We start from the raw sequence: 23806 nt of genomic DNA on the forward strand, positions 1-23806 counted from the left end.
TCAGCTCAGGCCGTATTATTGTAATGACCCCATCTCATCAGGGCCCTGCGGGGTGGGTCACAGGCTCACAGATCATCTGAGCAGGCAAGGAGCACTGGTTACTTGAATTATGTCCCGAAGAACACAGTATGTACGCTGTGTGTTGTTCCATTTATTGCGTCCATTCACTCCTGTTAGAAGTGCCGCTCAATTTCCTTCTGTCGCCGCACGCCCCGCTTCTCATTCGCGCAGTGCGCATTTACTCAGTGCAGCACACCAGGGGCTGTGATGTGTGGTGCGCGCCTGCTTGGCTTTTTACCTTTTTAACATTTTGTTTCTTTTCTAAAATTTTTTTTTTGATTTATTTATTGGGGGAGTCGGGCGGTAGCGCAGCGGGTTAAGTGCAGGTGGCGCAAAGCGCAAGGACCGGCATAAGGATCCCGGTTCGAGCCCCCGGCTCCCCACCTGCAGGGGAGTCGCTTCACAGGCGGTGAAGCAGGTCTGCAGGTGTCTGTCTTTCTCTCCCCCTCTGTCTTCCCCTCCTCTCTCCATTTCTCTCTGTCCTATCCAACAACAACAACATCCATAACAACAACAAGGGCAACAAAAGGGAAAATAAATAAGCAAATGAAATCTTTAAAAAATTAGAAAAACATTTATTTATTGGATAGAGACAGAGAACTGAGATGGGAGGGGGGTAGAGAGGGAGAGACCCCCACAGCCCTGCTTTACTGCTCGTGAAACTTCCCCTGCAGGTGGGGACCAGGGGCTTGAACCCGGGTCTTTGCGCACTGTGATGTGTGCGCTTAACCAGGTGCGCCACCTACTGGGCCCTGTGCTTTTCTCCTAACCAGACAGAAAACAAGTGGCCATTTCTACTCAAGGCTATCCAAATGACTACTTTCATTTCATTTCTCACTCACCACTTCATCATTTATCTTTTCCCATGTTGCAAAGAATATGAGGTGAGTAATTTAAACTCAGAATGTGTCTGTGACAAGCACCTATGCAGAGGCCAGAAGGCTCGGGGCACCTGCAGCATGTGCTCCGCACACTGGGAAAGGGAACAGCCTGCAGCGTGCAGCGCAGAACCAGCGCGTGTGGTGCTGATGCTTATGCCGCAAGAGCGCATCACAGTGGGGTAGTCACATCAGCTGAAGAGTCATGCTGCCAGTTACCACAGAACAGAGAGAAATTAAAGAGGCCACCACACTGCTCTTTTTTATATTTTAAAACCAATCAATCCACCTTACTGCTAATGAGCATAGCAGCACTTCTGACTCAGAAGACGCAGTCAGAGATGGATCATCTTACCTAACCCGTTTCCTAGTTAAGAAACCACCGCCCAGAACATTCATAGCTACAAGCGGCCGGGTGGTGGCGCACCTGGCTGAGCGCACGGGTTACAATGTGCAGGGACCCAGCTTGAATCCCCAGCCCCCACCTGCAGGGGGAAAGCTTTGCGAGTGGTGAAGCAGGGCTGCAGGTGCCTCTCTGTCTCTCTCCCTATCATTCCCTTCCCTCTCAACTTCTGGCTGTCTCTTATCCAATAAATAAAGATGGTAAAATTAAAAAAAAAAATTTTATAGCTACCGAATTAACAAGTTGCAAAACCAAGAATAAAACCAAGATACTCTTGGAAGGCAGCTATGCTCACCACTATACCAAAGCCTCTTAAAACCAAGATACTCTTAATCTCACACTTCATTACTTTTCCCAAAACAGCACAACTTAGCTCAACAAACAAGAACCAAATATATACACAAACACAGACTGAAGGGGGAAACGTCAAAAACGAAACACGTTAGTTCAGGTACAGTGTAAACATTCAGCAACGAGACTCATCCGGAACAGCAAGCTCCCACTCTGACTGCGGGCTACACGCAGGGTCTCCGGCTGTAGAAAGCAGACAATATGCTCTAGAGAACTCCTGGAACTGACTGAGACACACCAGCCAGTGGGTCGGATGGTCACATCTGCCTAAGCAGTAACGAGGAGTAATGAAGGAAGTCAACTTTTCTTTCTTTTAAAGATTTTTTAAATACTTATTTATTCCCTTTTGTTGCCCTTGTTTTATTGTTGTAGCTATGATTGATGTCGTCGTTGTTGGATAGGGCAGAGAGAAATGGAGAGAGGAGGGGAAGACAGAGAGGGGGAGAGAAAGAGAGACACCTGCAGACCTGCTTCACCGCCTGGGAAGCGACTCCCCTGCAGGTGGGGAGCCGGGGGCTCGAACCGGGATCCTTACACCGGTCCTCGTGCTTTGCGCCACCTGCGCTTAACCCGCTGCACTACTGCCCGAATCCCAGGAAGTCAACTTTTCTATGTAAGTTAATTTGAATAATAAAACGGGTACAAATAAGATTTGTTTACAGGGTACTTAAAATCCTGGTAAGAGTTACCAAAAATTCTTCCTTCCAGTTAAAATGTGGTCACTTGCACTGTTGCAGAATTCAATGAAAGCAACACTGTGCCTCCCATGAAATGAATAATTACAAAAATAAGACAAAAGATCAACTTTATTTTCAAACTTGAATCAATGGATTTAAGAAAAGCTCTACTTAACCTGCCACAGAAGATTCTGTGACTAACTGCTGTGAATTTAATGATGATAAAACTCTAAGCAAAGTTAAAAAGAAGCAACTGGGGGGGGGGGGGTCGGCGGTAGAGCAGTGGGTTAAGCGCACATGGCAGAAATCACAAGCACCGGTGTAAGCACCCCGGTTCGAGCTCCCGGCTCCCCCACGTGCAGGGGGGTTGCTTCACGGGCAGTGAAGCAGGTCTGCAGGTGTGTGTCTTTTGTCTTTCTCTCCCCCTCTGTCTCTACCCCCCTCTAGATTTCTCTCTGTCCTATCCAACAACTACATCAATAACAACAACAATAATAATCACAACATTAAAGAAAAAAGCAACCGACGGTGAAAATAAGCAGAAGCAAAACGGAGGTGATAAAATCTGAGCGCTAGGGCTGGGCGGGGGCACGGCGAACGAGTGTCACCAGGACCAAGGTGCAGGCCCTGCCCCCACCTGCAGGGAGGCTTCCTCTAGCAGTGAAGTGGCTCTGCGGGTCTCCCCCCAATTTCTCTCTGTCTTCAAAGAAAGAATACGTCTTCAGAGTTTTGAAGACTGAATGCTGATGCAGAATAAAGCTATGTTCTTGGTCACCTTCCTTCTGAATTCTCAGTGGCAAAGTCAAGTGCAAAGAGACTGCTTTACTCAGACTGAGTATTATGCTTACGCTTGGCATTAGTGGTGTGATAACAAAGCAAAATCCTTCAAATGGAAATGGCAGAATTTCTCCACCCAGCTTCAGTGGGGTACACACCCATCCTACTTCTGTTGCTGTGGTATCAACAAGTAAAGGAGCCGGAAAACCCTACACTGACAGACACAGTCCATTTTGAAGACTGCTGTTAGGTCCACAGCTTAGAAATTCATTCATCAGGAGTGCCGACATTGTGGAAATGGGTTTCGTCTTAGTAGTTTCACTAGTGGATATACCTGTTCTTCTATTTTATCCTGTCTGTCAAGAGCAGCTTCAACAGCATCAAAGAACTCTTCTTCATTAATCAAACTGTTTGGGCCTTCCTGGTCAAACAGAAGAAAAAAGTTGAATTAATGGAAAATATTGATACTCTTGGCATAGTTCTAGGATAAAGTTAAGAAGTGATCCAAACATTTATAAATCAGTTGGCACACAAGGTACTATCACTAAGGTGAGAAATGCTCTGTGCAAAGCCCGACTGTTACAAGGAACTCACTCCTTCAGCCCTCACCTGCTTACTGCAGGCTGAACAGCGGCTGTGCTAAGGAGCCAGTCTACAGATGGGCGGGTGGACTCTGAATGGCCAAGGGCCACACCTGTGTAAGGCTTGTGGACTTCTTTTAACTTTTAAATGGTCAGATCAAGAAATCATAATACGCCATGACATATGGAAAGTATCCACAGGAGGAACTGCATGGGGAACTTGTTAAAATAGAAATTCCCAAGCTTCCATATGTAGAAATCACTGCTCAGCAAGGTCTTAGATGGATTCAGGAATATGCATGTTTATAAGCCATTCAAAATCCCAAGGGCAACCGTATGTTGCTCCCTCTAGAAGGAGAGACAGTCTGTGTGAACTGAAAGTGGAACCAAGCTTCATAGTACAGTGGTCACCAAAAGGAAACTTGGCATGAAAGTCCCTTGACTATTTAATAGACAAAATAAGACACAGAGATATCTGCTAGTCTGGAATCCTCCCAGTCAGACCTTAAGTCGTCACTGCTCTTAAGAAGCATCTATCAGGAGCTTCCTAAGTCTCTCCAACCTGGAAACACACAGGAGGGGTGGGAGAATTATAGCGTAATGCACAGACATGTGAGAGACCCTCTCTAAGTACATTTCTGGGGGTGGGGGAAATAGCATGATGGGTCTGCAAAGAGAGGCTCACGCCTGAGGCTCCAAAGTCCTAGATTCAACGCCCCACACCAGCACATGCCAGAGCCGAGCAGTGCTCTGCTCAAAACAAAACAAATTTCTAGGCTGTAGAGACAGCGTAATAGTTAAGAAAAAAACTTCCATGCCTGAAGCTCTGAGATCCTAGGTTCAATCCCCAGCACCACCATAAGCCAGAGCAGTACTCTGGTCGATTCCTCTCTTTTATTAAAATATTTAATTCTGGGGGGCCAGGCGGTGGCACACATGGTTGAGCACACATGTTACAGTGCACAAGGACCCAGGTTCAAGCCCCTGATCCCCACCTGCAAAGGGAAAGCTTCACAAATGGTGAAGCAGGGCTGCAGGTGTTTCTCTGTCTCTCTCCCTCTCTATCTCCCCCTTTCCTCTTGATTTCTGGCTGTCTCTATCCAATAAATAAAGGTTTAAATTTATTTTTTAAAAAATTTAATTTTTAAAAATTTCTATATATATATATTTTAGAATTTAAAAAAAAAAAATCTTTATTTAATAGAGACAGCGAGGAATCAAGAGGTACATGCATTGCCAGGGACTGAACTCTGGACCTCATGCTTGGGAGTCTAATGCCTACTCCACTGTGCCACTTCCTGGATTGCAGATATTACATCTAAAAAATAGGAGACCTCCTTAGTCTCAACTTACATCAAGATAAGTCAACCTGTGCTGTTACCTCACCACCAAACTAGTTAAGGCAGAGACCTCCTTTGTCCACTTTCACAAGTGCAGTCACCAAATACTGTAGTTAACCAATGTCTATCCCTCTGGCTCTAGAGAACTTAGGCTACTTTCAGTTCTCACCTGTAATACCCATTAAGTTTCCAAGCTCACGTTCACAACTGTCAACTCGAATCCATATTCCTTACCACAGGAAGCAAGACCTTTTTCTACAATGTAAATATGGAAACTTGACCTGCTTTAAGACCCACTGCCTCAAGATCAGCACAGATTTTCTAAGACCGAATTTCAGGTCTTACCTCTCTCCCCTCCCTCCCTTCTTCCAACTGGCTCCCCTCCACCCCCCATAAGTGTTTTCAGTTCCCCTGGGGCAAAATGTCTTTTGCTTCTGGCTGGCAAATGCTCTGTCAACCCCTGAAGCTTCTTTCTAGGCCACCCACCTGATGAACGCCCACTGACTCAGCACCCCTATCCTAAGGATTCAGCTCAAATGTTTCTTTGGAAAGTCATCCCTGATTCAATACCCTCCCAGGGCTCCCAGTGTCCAGTTGTAAGCATCATTTTAATAATCCCAGGGGCCGGGTGAGCACACATTACAGTGCACAAGGACCCGGGTTCGAGCTCCCAGTCCGCAACTGCAGGGTTAAGGCTTTCCAAGTAAGTAGTGAGGCAGTGCCACAAGTGTCTGTGAGGTATACAATTGCCACAAGTGTCTGTGAGGTATACAATTGCACTTCTATAGGTTGATTATTAAACAAGGTTAGAAGACAATATAGAAATTCTTGTGGAATGACAACCCTTAAGCTTCATTAGTCAGGTGAGACCTTTCCTTTCATAGTATTCTCTAATTCCATTCCGGGAGGTTCACTTCCTAACAAAGTCCCAAAACCTAGATATAGACCAGGTCCCCTGAGATAGAGCATATGTTCACACGTATCCATAAACTAGGGCAAAATATACACCTGAAAGCAAAAGTACACAGTAGTCTGCAGTGAGTACCCCCCCAATACTTCATCTGCACTCTTCCAGCCTTTTAGGTCCATGATTGTTCAACAATTTGTTTGGCTTTGTATGTTAACTCTCTTTTCAGCCACCAGGTTCCAGATGCCAGCATGATGCCGACCAGACTTCCCTGGACAGACGACGCCACCAATGTGTCCTGGAGCTCCGCTTCCCCAGAGCCCCACCCTACTAGGGAAAGAGAGAGGCAGGCTGGGAGTATGGATCCACCTGCCAACACCCATGTTCAGCGGGGAAGCAATTACAGAAGCCAGACCTTCCACCTTCTGCACCCCACAATGACCCTGGGTCCATACTCCCAGAGGGATAGAGAATGGGAAAGCTGTCAGGGGAGGGGATGGGATATGGAGTTCTGGTGGTGGGAATTGTATGGAGTTGAACCCCTCTTGCCCTATGGTTTTGTTAATGTCTCCTTTTTAAAATAAATAAATAAAAAGAAAAAAAAAAAACACAAGAAATTCCTCAACCTTACACAGGGAGATGAATGCTTGGCCTACAAAGTGAATAGGTCTAAGAATCAGCCTATAAAAAGTCTATATTAAACCTTATAGACAATAAGGTAAATCGAGTTCAGTGTAAACCCAGTACTGAAGTATTACGAAATGCACACCTTAAAAATTAATACTGGAAAAAAGTTATATATTTAGAACATTTAAGGGCCACAAAAGAACTATTTAAAATTTAGTGGTGTGTGTGGGGGGGGGTTAAATAGCATAATGGTTATGCAAAGAGACTCTCATGCCTGAGGCTCCAATGTCCAAGGTTCAGTCCCCTGCACCATATAAACCAGAGCTGAGCAGTGCTCTGCTTAAAAAAAAAAACAAAAAAAACAAATAAATAAGATTTAGTTACATGTCTCTCTTTTCGAGACCAACATATAATACCTCATAATCTGGTCCTCCAAAGTGGGATTTTTTCTTAAGTTCTATCATAGCATTTTTATAGGCTTCCTCAAACCTTCTTTTCTTCTCACCTTCCTGTTTTGAACAAGCAAATAAGAGTTACCATTTGAACAAGCTACCATTTGAACATTTCCCCCCTGCATTTTGATAAAATCTTATAATCTCGTCAAAACAGAACTATGCCTCTGTGAAAATCTCTAGGTTATATATTCAGTACATGCTATGACACAAATTTTCACTAAGATCATATATATATATATATATATATATATCCATATCCAACAAGATTATCACGGGGGCTCTGTGCATGGAAGGCCTTGCTGATACCCAATATTTCCATCAATCTCAAATTTCCTAAGAAGTTAGCGAGCCTGGCTTTAAAGACTGACTACTTTTAACAGGAAGAAAAAGGAGCCTTGCCTTATCCAGTCTCTTCTGCCAGCTGTCTTCACGCTTGACCATCAGTTCAATACAATGAGAGAGTGTAGCAAGGATCCCGGCAGTAGTTGCTTTAAAAGTTATAGCCTCCCCTTTGAAGTCTATACCGTTGATTCCTTTTGGTGTTATATATGGAAATACTGAAAAAGAAAGTTACTCACTTTTTTTTTCTGAGTGAAAGAAGTTAAATTTCCAATACAACTTCCCTTTAGAAAATGTTAGGGGCCAGGTGGTGGTGTACTCAGTAGGGTGCATGCCCATCATGCACAGAGACCTGGGTGTAAGCCCCTGGCCACACCTGCAGCAGCTTCACAAGTGGTGGAACAACACTAGAGGTGTCTTCCCCCCCACCCCATCAGTAAATAAATCCTAAAAAAGGAAATGTTTATAAAATTTGAAGGTGGGGCCGGGTGGTGGTGCAGCTGGTAGAGCGCACATGTTACAGTACACAAGGTTTGAGCCCCGGACCCCACCTGCAGGAGGAAAGGAGGAAGCTTCACAAGTGGTGAAGCAGGGCTGCAGGTGTCTCTCTCTCCCTCTGTTTCCCTGACATCTCTCAATTTCTAGCTGTCTCTATCCAATAAATAAAGATTAAAAATTAATAAAATTTGCAAGACAAAGTTTCCAGATTATAATTTCTCTCCAAAGAGGAGTAAAGTTTTCCAGTGCTACTCTGAGCAATGGAGCAAACACCAGCACATACACTTTCAAGTCCTCTGTAACTGCTGTTGATCCTACTTCCCATACTGCAATGAATGCGGTGGCAGGAAGAGCAGTGCCAGGGCAATGACCAGACTATAGTATGCACCGCCTCGCATTTTAAGGAGCACAGAATTATAGAAATTCAGATGAACGAAGGGGCCAAGAGCGGCACACATTACAAGGCAGAAGCGCTGCTGCCTGGCCTCCTGGAGGTTCATTTTTATTGCCAAGTTATCTTGGATTTATCTGCGACACCGTGCTGAACAGAATCGCAAAGGCAGATAGACGTATCTTACTCCCATTCCCAAGGAGAAAGCCTTCAGTCCTTCACTGTTAAGTGTAATATTAAGTTTGCTTTCATGTACTTTTTCTTTTTTGCTGTGCTTAATAATGAACCCAAGGGTCTTACATCTATGCAGTACTGCTTGGTCATCTCCCAGAGCCAGCCTGCCTGCCTGCCTGCCTGCCTGCCTGCCTACCTTCCTTCCTCCATCCTTCTCTCCCTCCCTCCCTTCCTGAGATAGAGCACAAGAGTGAAGGACTGAAGAAGAGAGAGAGAGACACCTGCAGGCTAGCTTCACAGCTTATGAAGCTTCTCCCATGCAGGTCAGGAGCGAGGGTTTGAACTCAGGTCCTTGCTCATGGTAATGTGTACATTCAACTGGTGCACCACCACACAAGCCCCACCTTCAAAATTACTTTTATCAGGATGTCTTTTCCAAATTTTGTGAGAAAAAAAAACAAAACAACAAACCCTAACATACACACATACATTCCCAGCTCCCCACCTGGAGGGAGCTTCCTAAATAGTGACGTTAAGTACTGCAGGCGTCTCTGTCCTATCAGACAGAAAAAAAACAACCCCCTACATACATATGTACATAGATAGCTTTTTGGTTTCTGGTCATAAACAGCACTGGAGCGAGCAGCCAGGAGCCACATTTTCACTAGCAGGCTGCAGGACTTCCACATCCGAGGCCCCGCTTTGCTCGTTTCCGGTACTCCAAGTAGCAGACGAGTGCTCTGGTTCTCCTCTCTGACTCCTGTGAAACTCACTCATAGGAAGCAAGCACCAGGCCGGGAGCTAGCTTGGCTGGGAGAGCACTTGCCTTAGCACGCAAGAGGCCCTAGTTCACTGGGGAAGCCCCACAAGGTATGGCGCAGTGCTGTCGCACCTGCTTCTCTCTCGCACCCTCCGCACACAAAGATATTCAGGGGCTAGGCAGCAGCACACTCACAGCGCACGTTACAAAGTGCAAGGGCCCGGGTACCCACCTACAAGGAAGGGAAAAGCTTCCCAAGAGGGGAAGCAGTGCTGCAGGTCTCTCTCCCACTACTGCCTTCCTCCCCTCTCAATTTCTGTCTCTAATTCAATCAATCAATAAAAATATTGGGTTGTCAGAAAAGTTATAACAAAAAAGCTGGACTGGGAATAGAACAGTCACACAAATCCAGAGCCCTCCCTCTCCAACTTAAAAATAAATAAATATTCAAGCCCCCACCTGCAGGGGAGTCACTTCACAGGCGGTGAAGCAGGTCTGCAGGTGTCTGTCTTTCTCTCCCCGTCTTCCCCTCCTCTCTCCATTTCTCTCTGTCCTATCCAACAACGGCGACATCAATAGCAACAACAATAAAACAAGGGCAAGAAAAGGGAATAAATAAATAAATAAAACTATTAGTTTGTGAAAGGCTCCCTCAGCATCTAATGAAATGATCAAGTGGTATATGTCTTTATTCTACTCAGAACATGAAGTCACTTATTGCTCAACCTTGAGGGTATGTTCTGGGAAGTGTGTCATTAGGTGGTTTGGCCGTTGTGAATTTCACAGAGCAGAAGAACACAAGCTGCGTGACACAGCCCAGGCCTACTCTTAAGCAGGAGCCAGTGACCGACTGCAGCATGATGCAGGGACACATCACTCTACCACCAGGCTGGGGGGGTCAGGCCTGGGGCTGTATTCGGTCTGGCCCTGCCAAGACCACCACAGGGGGACTGAGATTCCACAGCGGGGCTGGGTGGTGTCAGCGGCATGGGCGGTCGAGTGCACATGTCCGTGACCCTGTTTATAAGCAGCTGGACTCAGTGTGCTAGTGACCCGCTGAGGATTAACATCTACATTCTGGGAAAAAACGGGCTAGCGTTTTCTTGTGTTACCTTTATTTCACTTGGAATCAAGAAAAATAAAGGAAAAAAAGCATTTCAGAGCTGAGTCCGTGCTGTCTATCCAGCACTGACGGGTCTCCTGGCTCTAGGACACAGGCTGTGAGGCCAGGTCGGCATCCTGCTCGCTCCCCATGGAGTTTCTGTAGGCGGCCGCAATGCCGGCCTTCCGTTCCTCCTATTCATTCACTTTCTCTCAAGTCTCTTCCTAAAAGAGGTGTTGGAGATCTCCCTCACGTGTCAGGAAATCTGTCTGCTTACGCGCAAGAGCTTAAGCACTAGGAGGAAGCAGAGGACTAGATCTTTTACAAAATACTGTGGAAATAAAAAGGTCGGTATGGGAAATTCAGTAGTTCAGTGAAGTAGTAGAAAGGAATCATCTCGTTTCTTCCCGATTTACTAATGATCGACAAGTCCACGGGCTAAGAGGGGCTGGGGAGCTATCAGCTCTTAACACCAATCTGCCACCTACATGTCTTTCCAGAATCTCTCACATATGTTCTAGCAGCTCCAACAGTTAAACATTACTCTATTAGACACTTACTCTTGTTCAGGAGTTAGTTACTGTGCTGTTATTTTTTAAATTTATGAGAAAGAAAGTTGAGAGCATCATTGGTACATGTGTTACTGGGGACTGAACTCAGGACCTAGTATGTGAGAATCCAATGCTTTATCCACTGCCCCACCTCCTGGGCCACAACGTGACTGTACAATTTTTCCCCAGAGTACTGCTCAACTCTGGCTTATGGTGGTGCTGAGGACTGTAACAGTTTCTTTGCATGACCGCTGTGCTATATTCCCAGGCCTATTGTTTAACTTTGGAAAACATGCTTGATCTGCTTCCGGAGGAGATTGTGGTACCTACCCTTCTCCTTATTGCCATTGGTATTATGCAAGAAGTCTCCGTCAGAGCGCGTTGTAGGAAAGTCATCTTCGTCATCTTCTACCACTAGAGAAGACGTATTAACAGAGGACGTCAGGAAGAAGAGAGACAGAGTCAGCCAGCAAATCCTTATGTCTGACTGAGTCCATACACTCTGGACCCTGTAGACATACTACTTACTCATCTTTGTATTTTAATGACTATAAAAGTATGGTCAATAAATACACTGTGGAATGCCTTCATATATTTAGTTTTTTTAAAACATCATTAATTTGACTTGGTAGAACAGACAGGAATGGGGGGGCAGAGAGGAAGAGAGAGACAGAGACAGCTGTAGGCCTGCTTTACCGCTTGTGAAGCTTTCTCTCTGCTGGTGGGGGCCGGGGGCTCGAACCTGAGTCCTCATGCACGGTAACACCTGCACTAGACCAAGTGCACCACCTGGCCCCTTTCGACAAGTTGTTTCTGTTTGTAACCGGAGTGCTGCGAAGCCCTGGCTTCTGGTGGTGTGGAGGGTTAAAGCTGGGAGCCTCAGGTGTGAGGGTCTCTTTGCAGAGTCGTTCGTTATCCGCCCTGCCTAAAGGTATATTAAAGAAAAAAAAAAAAACGTACCCACCCTCACTTGAATATCTTCTTTCCTTAAATATTTTGTTTTATTTTTTTAACTTGTGGTAGACATACATACAGCAGAGGGACAGGGCCGACAGTGTAACAGTCACGCGTGAGGCCCAAAGTCTCAGGCTCAGTCCCTCCCATCGCCCCCAGGCCAGAGCTGAGCAGTCCTTTGGTAACGGGGAGGGAAAGTGAGGACGAGAGCAGGGGGGGGGGGAGGAGGAAGCGCTCACGGAGCAGTGCTCAGCCGAGACTTACGGCTTATGGGGGCGCAGGGGGCGGGGCCTGGGAGTTTAGAGCCTCAGGCATGACAGTCTAGACAGCAGTCTGCCGCTGGTGCTATTCAAATATATTAACAAATAGAATTAAGAGTAAATTCAAACTTTCAAGTTTCCCACACAACCTGGTTGGTTACTGCGTTCCGACTTCTGTTCCCCTCAACCTCACTTCTGCGCATCAAATGCTAAATATAGGTCATTCAAAAAGAAGCAAGAGGGGGACAGGTGGTCGTGCACCGGGTAACCGGGTAGACCGCACACCTTATCGTGCTCAAGGACCCGAGTTCAAGCGTCCCGAGTGGTGAAGCAGTGCTGTAGGGGTCTCTCTTCCTTGCTCTCTTTCTGTGCTAACAAAGACACTAAGCAACAGTGGCGGGGTGGTGTAGGCATCGAGCCTCGAGCCTCAGCAACGCCTCGGTGAGGGAGGGAAACCCCATTTCATGCTTATGTTGTATTGGTCAAGGGAAGTAGCCTGACAAGCAACAGCTGCTCTTTTTCCTTCAGGAAAAGAAATACTTTTTTTTTTTTTTTGAAACTTAGATAAAGAAGGCTCACAGACTTTGTTTAGGCTGAGTTCCTCGTTCTGATTTTGTAATTTGTCTATGCAACTGACGGTTAGAAGAAACAGCAAGCTGGGATCTGTTCTACTTTTCAAAGTTACATGTGCAACTACAATCATCTCAGAATCAAATGGTGAAAATGACCCCACCTCAGAATTTATAAATCCCAGCAGACTCAGGACCCTAGAAGGGAGAGACAGGAGGGCTTCCCAAGGCCTTGGGAAGCCAGCAAGTAACAGTGAGGAAGCTGTCCACGGGTGGCGGGTGGGGACAGCTAAAGCCACCACAGGCAAGATACTGCACACATGACAACTGTCCTGCAAATCACAATCTCACCCAATAAAATGATTTAAAAAAATGCATTTAGATCTAAGACGAATGGAGAACAGACAGCTTTAACCACTTGTATTTAAAAACACAAACAAACCTAGAAAAAAGAACATCAAACAAAGCGACACAGTGACTTAAGGACATTGCAAATATAAATATGGAAGTTAGATAATGTATATAATTGACAATGCTGTATCGTCCTAATAACTCAAAAATCTCATCTTTTGGGAACAAATAACTGATAAATAACTAGCAGAGATTTAATTAGAACCACAGAAGAGATTCAGTTCCCTGCATACCATAAGGCAAAGTTCAGCAGTGCTCTGGTAAAAGAAATAGATACGAGAATCCCAATATCCACATAATACACGGTAAGACAGACACTGAAAGAGAACATGAAACACTTACATACTGCTGGTACTATCTTTAAATAAATATGAAAATCTAGGTTAAATGGATAGTTTCTAGAAAACTTATTCAGAAAACAAATGCTTTTAAAAGAATAAGTAAGGGATAACTTTAGGCAAAACAAAGCTGTTATGGAATGTTTTCTTTGACACAGAGAATTTCTATATGCTGAAAACAATGAATTCAACTGCCTTCTCTTCTATTTAGAGGAACAAACATCAAATGTGCTTAGAGAGCCAAAAAATCAAATACAAAGATTTCAAGATGAAATTAAGTATTTGAAAAAGAATATGAACTTCTATCTTGGTCTGACAGAATAAAAGTGAGTGAACTGGAGTGAGTGAATTTACCTTCTACCATAAAACTAGATATCTGAACAAAACTACATGTAACAACAGCTTTCGAGACGTTTGGAGAGAAGACAACAAAGAATACTGACTTCTGAGAGGCCAGCAATAAGCTGAGCACTACAGCTGCTCCAGCGAGCTATTCTGGGGGCTCCTCATGGAGGAGGAGGAGGAGCACTGGACTCATTCAGGAGACTGTCTAAGAGGAGGAAGCACAGCCAGAGCCCATGGAGGAAAGGGAATTAAGGAGTCGCAGGCAGAGCATCAGAGAGGTGGCAAGTGCACTGCGAGGAAGCCCTGGACACTGGCAGGAAGGCCCCTTGAGTCTGCAGCAAAGCACTGATAACACACAAAGTGAAGACACCACAGGGAGGAAAGAAGTATCTGACAGGATCCCAGTGAACAGTATCCAAAATCTACACAAAGCAGGAAAAGTATTCTTTCCAGAGTCAACTGAAAAACTCCAACAGTCAGAGAGAGTTGGTTAGAGAACACTGAAAAGCTCGCCACAGAAATGAGAAATGCAAGGAATCACTGTAAGCTTCTTATAGTATGTTAAGAAGTGATAAACCGTTACTTGAAAACAGACTGAGTTAAAGCCAAAAAGCTTAAAAAAAAAAAAAAAAAAAAAAAAAAAAGGCCCTGTCCAAAAGCATGGAGAAAAGGGAAAGACAAAAAATGTACTGATATCAAACACATTTCTTAAGACCAAGAAATGAAACCGTATCACACAAGCTAGTCATGCTAGAAACGGAAGTACTACTTAGTCACAGTGCATACAGATAGTTAATTTGTGCCTTCAGAGCAAACTGAAAACTAAAGGAAGCCTTTTGCAAGAGAGAGAAATGGTGTGCAGACAGAAGCGGAGAGATCAAGTGACTTCAAGTCTGCAGCATGTGCCACGAGCAGAAACCTGTCCGTGAGGCACAGTGAGGCTGACTCATCAGACACAACCCTGGGACATTCTCAACGGCAGGCGCCATATTCACTTTGGATTTCTGCTCCCAGGGTTACGGCTGGGGCTCTGCACCCGCACGAAGCCATCACTCCCGGGGGGGCTCTGCTTCTACTTATTGCCTTGGCTTGAGAGAGGGAGAGACAGAGACAGAGAGAGGACAAACACCGAAGCACTGCTCCACAGTGCTCAAAGCAGAGTCCTCAGGCAGAGCAAAGTGTGCCCACGGCAGGCCCACCATCGCCATTCCGGGACGGTATAAGGGCAGGAGTCCTCAGTCCTCGGGATGTGTGACTCGAGCACACAAAGCCGGAGTGAGAGAGGCCCAGTCCGGTCTCAGCCCAGCACGGGAGGGAGCGAGGCAGCGCCAGGCGGAGTTCTAGTGCTGAGTCCCTCTCTGTCTGAGGTAGGAGAATGAAAGAGTTGGCTGGGAAGCAGTCAGAGCTCACGTGTGAGCCCTGGAGCCACGCACACAAAGCCCACAGTTACGTGGACACTGCAAGCTGTTACGTGGGGAGTCTGCAGCAGAGTGACTGAAGTTGCCTTACCGCTGAGGGACATTACGCTTTAAGATCAAGAGGCTGTAAATCATTCATTTTCCAAGTACACGTAGTGGTAAGAGCCTAATTAACCTTTATCCCTTTGAAGTTCGTCCTTGGAGACAGCATCAGCACAGGCATCAAAGAACTTCTGCAGAGTATCGACTTGTCTGCACAAGATATCTCGAAAGGTTTCCATCTCAGCCAATTTTTCACGCAAACTGTGGCCTTTCTGCAAAAACAAAGGGTGGGGTAGCGCTCCCAGTTAGCAAAAGCGGCATTTGCTTAGTTGTACGGCATTTCATCGCCTCGATGGTCTATTCCTCACTGCCCAGGGCACGGCGGAAGAAGAGCCGTCAGGGTCAATGTCATCGGGGATAGGCTTGGGGCTGAGAGCTCCGCGCCTGATCAGAGCAAGAGCAGGGAAATTAAAAAAAATTTTTTTAATTCTTTATTGAGGAATTAATGTTTTACATTCAATAGTAAATAGTTTGTACATGCATAACATTCCCCAGTTTCCCATGTAACAATACAACCCCCACTACGTCATAAAATTTTTTTTAATTATATTTATTTTTCCCCCTGTTGCCCTTGTCATTTTTTATTGCTGCTGTTGTTATTGATGTCGTCATTGTTGGACAGGACAGAGAGAAATGGAGAGAGGAGGGGAAGACAGAGGGGGAGAGAAAGACAGACACCTGCAGACCTGCTTCACCGCCTGTGAAGCGACTCCCCTGCAGGTGGGGAGCCGGGGCTCGAACCGGATTAATTTCCTGTTTGTAAGAGCCAGATACTGTCCCTTAAAAACTACACAGTGGGTGAAGAAGTGGCTGGACCAATGATAAGGACACGTGGGTTTAACTCCCGGCCCCACTTGAGCGCACAAAGGCCAGAAGCAGGCAGAACTCCCTCTCTCTCATTCGGTATACAGCAGAGATGACGGGCTGGGGGTCAGCACAGGAGCCCTGACGCCCCACTAGAAATCACTCTACAATAAAGTGCAAATGAAGTTCCCTGAGGACTTTCCAGGTCGACACCAAGCACATTCTCCTCAGAAGCTTCCCTATGAAACTCAATGAACAAGCCTTAGCTCAGAGCATTTGCAAGTGCAAACCTTGAAGGAGGAGGTGGACGCCGCAGAGTAGCCGCTAGCTCCAGACACCAAGGACACCATCGAGCCGTGGCGACGCAGGCTTGATTCCGATCCATAGCCAGATTCAGTCTATGAAAGAAAGCAAATTCTGTGACTTTAAACAAATACTTAGGAAGAGAACATGGAAGTTTCTCTGTCAGTTAATGAAGTTATTTTGACAGTAGTCTGCAATCTCAGACCGCCTGGGACGCATGTGGGACTCCGTGTTCTGAGCGGCCACTGAGCTAGACGCTTACTGAGCACCATCTCCGTGCCAGGCTTGCGGGGGGCGAAGACTACTGATCGGTTTTCTTTCCCACTGCCACCGAGGTGATCACTGGGGCTCCGTGCCTGCACGACAAAGCCACTGCTCCTGGCAGCCATTTCTCCCTTTTGTTTTTATTTATTTATGCTTTTCTTAAAGGGCAGAGTGGGGGGGGGGGGTTAGAGAGGGACAGACACAGAGTTGCCTGCAGTATTTGCTGCACTGCTTGTGAAGCTTCCCCTGCAGGTGGGGAGCGGGCCCTCACATCTCGTCTATCTCTCACTCTGTCTTATTTTTTAAAACCAGAGCACGGCACAACCACTATGCCGTCTACTCCTGCCCTGAAACCAGTACAATGGTTTGCCCACTAGAGGAGGAACATTCTCTAAGCAGCAGCGTGCATAGGGCTTGGAAAGTAGGTGCAAAGGTTACTGCAGGTCAAAGTCTAATAGTAACCTCTGGACTTCCTTTTACATTCATAGATAATAGTTCAAACTGTAAAATTCCCAAGAACTAATTAAAAAAAACTTTCTTTAAAGTCACAGCTAAATTTTATCACTTGGCTGAAGTACGTTAGGATTAATATACAAGAGTTGGCAACATCACCTGGACAGCACAGCTGCCCGGCCAGGCCTAAAGAGTTGGGTGGTTGTTCTGTCTATCTAAAGTCCATCAACCGGGAGTGAAGGCCCAGTGACAAAAAAAGATAAACAGGAGAAAACACTGTGCTCAGGTGGTGAGTGGAGAAGCAGCCGCGTGTCTTGTGGTGCACAGCTCAGCACATGGGGTCACACGGGCCAGGAACACATCAGTGCTGTGACGGCTTCTACGGAAAGGAAAAGGAGAGAGAGGACTTGGCTCCTTTCACAGAAAGCGTGTAAAAGTCTAAACCCAAACACCCTACTTCAGAGAAACTGTTCGCACCGAATTGCAGGAAACCCCTTTCTACAGCAGACAGGCAGCATGATTCCGAGCACAACACAGACCCGCCTCATGGTCTAATGGCGGGCACGATGAGCTCATGAGCACAGCTACCACACACTGGTTAGTATCAGCAAAGCTGCACTACAGAGACACTACTGAGGAAGAGGAAGAAGACTTTGGGATCTCCTCACCCTTTCGAGGAATAATTTACAAAGAAAAAGGAAACAGGTCAAGCCCATGTTCAGCGGGGAAGCAATTACAGAAGCCAGACCTTCCACCTTCTGCATCCCACAATGACCTTGGGTCCATGCTCCCAGAGGGATAAAGAATAGGAAAGCTGTCAGGGGAGGGGATGGGATACGGAGTTCTGGGGGTAGGAATTGTGTGGAGTTGTACCCCTCCTATTCTACAGTTTTGTTAATGTCTTCTTTTTTAAATAAACGAATTTAAAAAAGGAAAGGAAAAGGAAAGAGTAAAACGAAGACGAGCTGTCTCGACTGTGACTGAAGCAGGAGCCAGCAGTGAAGTGCCGGGAGAGCAGGCACCACCTGCTTAAGGACGGAGGCAATGGCACTAAGATGCAGGGGAGGGCAAGCTGGTCAAATCTAACAAAGAAAAAGACTGGACGCGTTTTAGATGTTTGAGGATTTTAGATTATTTGTATGAAGATGGGTTTTTAAGGGGGGAGGGTCTGCTGATCCTGTAATATTCAATTGAGAGTATGTGTCCTGTAATAATCAACTGAGAGTATGAATCCTGTAATATTCAACTGAGAGTATGTGTCCTGTGATATTCAACTGAGAGTATGTGTCCTGTAATATTCAACTGAGAGTATGTGTCCTGTAATATTCAACTGAGAGTATGTGTCCTGTGATATTCAACTGAGAGTATGTGTCCTGTAATATTCAACTGAGAGTATGTGTCCTGTAATATTCAACTGAGAGTATGTGTCCTGTAATATTCAACTGAGAGTATGTGTCCTGTAATATTCAACTGAGAGTATGTGTCCTGTGATATTCAACTGAGAGCATGTGTCCTGTGATATTCAACTGAGAGCATGTGTCCTGTGATATTCAACTGAGAGTATGTGTCCTGTAATATTCAACTGAGAGTATGTGTCCTGTAATATTCAACTGAGAGTATGTGTCCTGTAATATTCAACTGAGAGTATGTGTCCTGTGATATTCAACTGAGAGTATGTGTCCTGTAATATTCAACTAAGAGTATGTGTCCTGTAATATTCAACTGAGAGCATGTGTCCTGTGATATTCAACTGAGAGCATGTGTCCTGTGATATTCAACTGAGAGTATGTGTCCTGTGATATTCAACTGAGAGTATGTGTCCTGTGATATTCAACTGAATGTGTCCTGTGATATTCAACTGAGAGAATGTGTCCTGTAATATTCAACTGAGAGTATGTGTCCTGTGATATTCAACTGAGAGTATGTGTCCTGTGATATTCAACTGAGAGTATGTGTCCTGTGATATTCAACTGAGAGTATGTGTCCTGTAATATTCAACTGAGAGTATGTGTCCTGTGATATTCAACTGAGAGTATGTGTCCTGCAATATTCAACTGAGAGTATGTGTCCTGTGATATTCAACTGAGAGTATGTGTCCTGCAATATTCAACTGAGAGTATGTGTCCTGCGATATTCAACTGAGAGAATGTGTCCTGTGATATTCAACTGAGAGCATGTGTCCTGTGATATTCAACTGAGAGTATGTGTCCTGTAATATTCAACTGAGAGTATGTGTCCTGTGATATTCAACTGAGAGTATGTGTCCTGTGATATTCAACTGAGAGTATGTGTCCTGTAATATTCAACTGAGAGTATGTGTCCTGTGATATTCAACTGAGAGTATGTGTCCTGTAATATTCAACTGAGAGTATGTGTCCTGTGATATTCAACTGAGAATGTGTCCTGTGATATTCAACTGAGAGTATGTGTCCTGTGATATTCAACTGAGAGTATGTGTCCTGTAATATTCAACTGAGAGTATGTGTCCTGTGATATTCAACTGAGAATGTGTCCTGTGATATTCAACTGAGAGTATGTGTCCTGTGATATTCAACTGAGAGTATGTGTCCTGTAATATTCAACTGAGAGTATGTGTCCTGTGATATTCAACTGAGAGTATGTGTCCTGTAATATTCAACTGAGAGTATGTGTCCTGTGATATTCAACTGAGAGTATGTGTCCTGTAATATTCAACTGAGAGTATGTGTCCTGTGATATTCAACTGAGAGTATGTGTTCTGCAATATTCAACTGAGAGTATGTGTCCAGTAATATTCAACTGAGAGTATGAGTCCTGTGATATTCAACTGAGAGTATGTGTCCTGTAATATTCAACTGAGAGTATGTGTTCTGTGATATTCAACTGAGAGTATGTGTCCTGTAATATTCAACTGAGAGTATGTGTCCTATAATATTCAACTGAGAGTATGTGTCCTGTAATATTCAACTGAAGAGTATGTGTCCAGTAATATTCAACTGAGAGTATGTGTCCTGTAATATTCAACTGAGAGTATGTGTCCTGTGATATTCAACTGAGAGTATGTGTCCTGTAATATTCAACTGAAGAGTATATGTCCAGTAATATTCAACTGAGAGTATGTTTCCTATAATATTCAACTGAGAGTATATGTCCAGTAATATTCAACTGAGAGTATGTGTCCTATGTGTCCTGTAATATTCAACTGAGAGTATGTGTCCTGTAATATTCAACTAAGAGCATGTGTCCTGTGATATTCAACTGAGAGTATGTGTCCTGTGATATTCAACTGAGAGTATGTGTCCTGTGATATTCAACTGAGAGTATGTGTCCTGTAATATTCAACTGAGAGTATGTGTCCTGTGATATTCAACTGAGAGTATGTGTCCTGTAATATTCAACTGAAGAGTATATGTCCAGTAATATTCAACTGAGAGTATGTTTCCTATAATATTCAACTGAGAGTATATGTCCAGTAATATTCAACTGAGAGTATGTGTCCTATGTGTCCTGTAATATTCAACTAAGAGTATGTGTCCTGTAATATTCAACTGAGAGTATGTGTCCTGTATTATTCAACTGAGAGCATGTGTCCTGTAATATTCAACTGAGAGCATGTGTACTGCGATATTCAATTGAGAGTATGTGTCCTGTGATATTCAACTGAGAGAATGTGTCCTGTAATATTCAACTGAGAGTATGTGTCCTGTGATATTCAACTGAGAGTATGTGTCCTGTGATATTCAACTGAGAGTATGTGTCCTGTAATATTCAACTGAGAGTATGTGTCCTGTAATATTCAATTGAGAGCATGTGTCCTGTGATATTCAACTGAGAGTATGTGTCCTGTGATATTCAACTGAGAGTATGTGTCCTGCAATATTCAACTGAGAGTATGTGTCCTGTGATATTCAACTGAGAGTATGTGTCCAGTAATATTCAACTGAGAGTATGTGTCCTGTAATATTCAACTGAGAGTATGTGTCCTGTGATATTCAACTGAAAGTATGTGTCCAGTAATATTCAACTGAGAGTATGTGTCCAGTAATATTCAACTGAGAGTATGTGTCCTGTGATATTCAACTGAGAGTATGTGTCCTGTAATATTCAACTGAGAGTATGTGTCCTGTGATATTCAACTGAGAGTATGTGTCCTGTAATATTCAACTGAGAGTATGTGTCCTGTGATATTCAACTGAGAGTATGTGTCCTGTGATATTCAACTGAGAGTATGTGTCCTGTGATATTCAACTGAGAGTATATGTCCTGTAATATTCAACTGAGAGTATGTGTCCTGTGATATTCAACTGAGAGTATGTGTCCTGTGATATTCAACTGAGAGTATATGTCCTTTAATATTCAACTGAGAGCATGTGTCCTGTGATATTCAACTGAGAGTATGTGTCCTGTGATATTCAACTGAAAGTATGTGTCCAGTAATATTCAACTGAGAGTATGTGTCCAGTAATATTCAACTGAGAGTATGTGTCCTGTGATATTCAACTGAGAGTATGTGTCCTGTAATATTCAACTGAGAGTATGTGTCCTGTGATATTCAACTGAGAGTATGTGTCCTGCAATATTCAACTGAGAGTATGTGTCCTGTAATATTCAACTGAGAGTATGTGTCCTGTAATATTCAACTGAGAGTATGTGTCCTGTAATATTCAACTGAGAGTATGTGTCCTGTGATATTCAACTGAGAGTATGTGTCCTGTGATATTCAACTGAGAGTATATGTCCTTTAATATTCAACTGAGAGCATGTGTCCTGTGATATTCAACTGAGAGTATGTGTCCTGTGATATTCAACTGAGAGTATGTGTCCTGTGATATTCAACTGAGAGTATATGTCCTGTAATATTCAACTGAGAGCATGTGTCCTGTGATATTCAACTGAGAGTATGTGTCCTGTAATATTCAACTGAGAGTATGTGCCCAGTAATATTCTACTGAGAGTATGTGTCCTGCGATAGTCAACTGAGAGTATGTGTCCTGCGATAGTCAACTGAGAGTATGTGTCCTGTGATATTCAACTGAGAGTATGTGCCCAGTAATATTCTACTGAGAGTATGTGTCCTGTGATATTCAACTGAGAGTATGTGTCCTGTGATATTCAACTGAGAGTATGTGTCCTGTGATATTCAACTGAGAGTATATGTCCTGTAATATTCAACTGAGAGCATGTGTCCTGTGATATTCAACTGAGAGTATGTGTCCTGTGATATTCAACTGAGAGTATATGTCCTGTGATATTCAACTGAGAGCATGTGTCCTGTGATATTCAACTGAGAGTATGTGTCCTGTGATATTCAACTGAGAGTATGTGTCCTGTAATATTCAACTGAGAGTATGTGTCCTGTGATATTCAACTGAGAGTATGTGTCCTGTGATATTCAACTGAGAGTATGTGTCCTGTAATATTCAACTGAGAGTATGAGTCCTGTGATATTCAACTGAGAGTATGAGTCCTGTAATATTCAACTGAGAGTATGTGTCCTGTGATATTCAACTGAGAGTATGTGTCCTGTAATATTCAACTGAGAGTATGTGTCCTGTGATATTCAACTGAGAATATGTGTCCTGTAATATTCAACTGAAGAGTATATGTCCAGTAATATTCAACTGAGAGTATGTTTCCTATAATATTCAACTGAGAGTATATGTCCAGTAATATTCAACTGAGAGTATGTGTCCTGTGATATTCAACTGAGAGTATGTGTCCTGTAATATTCAACTGAGAGTATGTGTCCTGTGATATTCAACTGAGAGTATGTGTCCTGTAATATTCAACTGTATGAATCCTGTAATATTCAACGGCATGTATTCTCTAATATTCAACTAAGAGAGTATATACATATGGGGGAGCACATATGTATATACAGCACAGCGGGTTAAACGCACATGGTGCGAAGTGTAAGGACTGGCTTAAGGATCCTGGTTCGAGCCCCTGGCTGGCTTCACAAATGGTGAAGTAGGTCTGCAGGTGTCTATCTTTCTCTCCCCATCTTCCCCTTCTCTCTTGCTTTCTCTCTGTCCTATCCAACAACGACAGCAACAACAACAACAATGATGATAAACAACAAGGGCAACAAAAGGGAAACATAGCCACCAGGAGCAGTGGATTCATAGTGCAGGCACCAAGCCCAGCAATAACCCTGGAGGCAAAAAACAAAGAAAAAAAAGGGAATATGTATGTGTGTATGGTAGGTCACCTTAGTTTACAAGCCCATGAATGCTGTCAGTACAATTTCTCATCTTTTCAAAACGCATAACCCTATGACCACCAGCAGGAATGTCTGCTGGGCTCCTTTCCTACTTCAGTTGTCCCCTTAGCGTTTTTCTCCCCCTTAAGTTATTTGATTAAAAAACTTGTGGGGGGGAATTAATGGCTTAGATAGTTGCTGGTATATGTGTAAGATTTCTGTTTTCTGGTCCTATTGCCTCGGTGACTGAGTTCTGCAACTGCTGCTCCCCACTGTGCGACTGCCATGTGCCACAGCAGTAATAGGCAGGTGGCTCTCTGCCAGCTGCGAGTGCTGACAACCACTGGGCGGTGGCAGGCAACAGAGAGAGAAGCTGGGATGGGTGGTGTGGCCTTGGCAAGCAGGGGCAGGGACGGGTGGTGTGGCCTTGGCAAGCAGGAGCAGGGACGGGTGGTGTGGTGGCCTCAGCAGGAGCAGGGACGGGTGGTGTGGCCTCGGCAAGCAGGAGCAGGGACGGGTGGTGTGGCCTCGGC

The 23806-nt window shown here is 44.4% G+C and overlaps 2 protein-coding genes across 2 annotated transcripts in view; one reads left to right on the plus strand and one right to left on the minus strand.

Annotated features, from left to right (window-relative positions):
• POLK (DNA polymerase kappa) overlaps positions 1 to 23806 on the plus strand; it is a 358361-nt gene that overhangs the window by 239061 nt on the left and 95494 nt on the right. The gene's annotated exons all lie outside the window — the stretch shown is intronic.
• CERT1 (ceramide transporter 1) overlaps positions 1 to 23806 on the minus strand; it is a 65227-nt gene that overhangs the window by 15415 nt on the left and 26006 nt on the right. The window contains exons 4-9 of the mRNA XM_060201062.1: positions 16363 to 16470; positions 15342 to 15480; positions 11202 to 11285; positions 7456 to 7613; positions 7018 to 7110; positions 3481 to 3567 (exon numbers count right to left, since the gene is read on the minus strand). Coding sequence (XP_060057045.1) covers positions 3481 to 3567; positions 7018 to 7110; positions 7456 to 7613; positions 11202 to 11285; positions 15342 to 15480; positions 16363 to 16470 — 669 coding nt within the window. The remainder of the gene's footprint in view (positions 1 to 3480; positions 3568 to 7017; positions 7111 to 7455; positions 7614 to 11201; positions 11286 to 15341; positions 15481 to 16362; positions 16471 to 23806) is intronic.

This window comes from Erinaceus europaeus, chromosome 11 (genome assembly GCF_950295315.1).
Source record: "Erinaceus europaeus chromosome 11, mEriEur2.1, whole genome shotgun sequence".
Lineage (NCBI taxonomy): Eukaryota > Metazoa > Chordata > Mammalia > Eulipotyphla > Erinaceidae > Erinaceus > Erinaceus europaeus.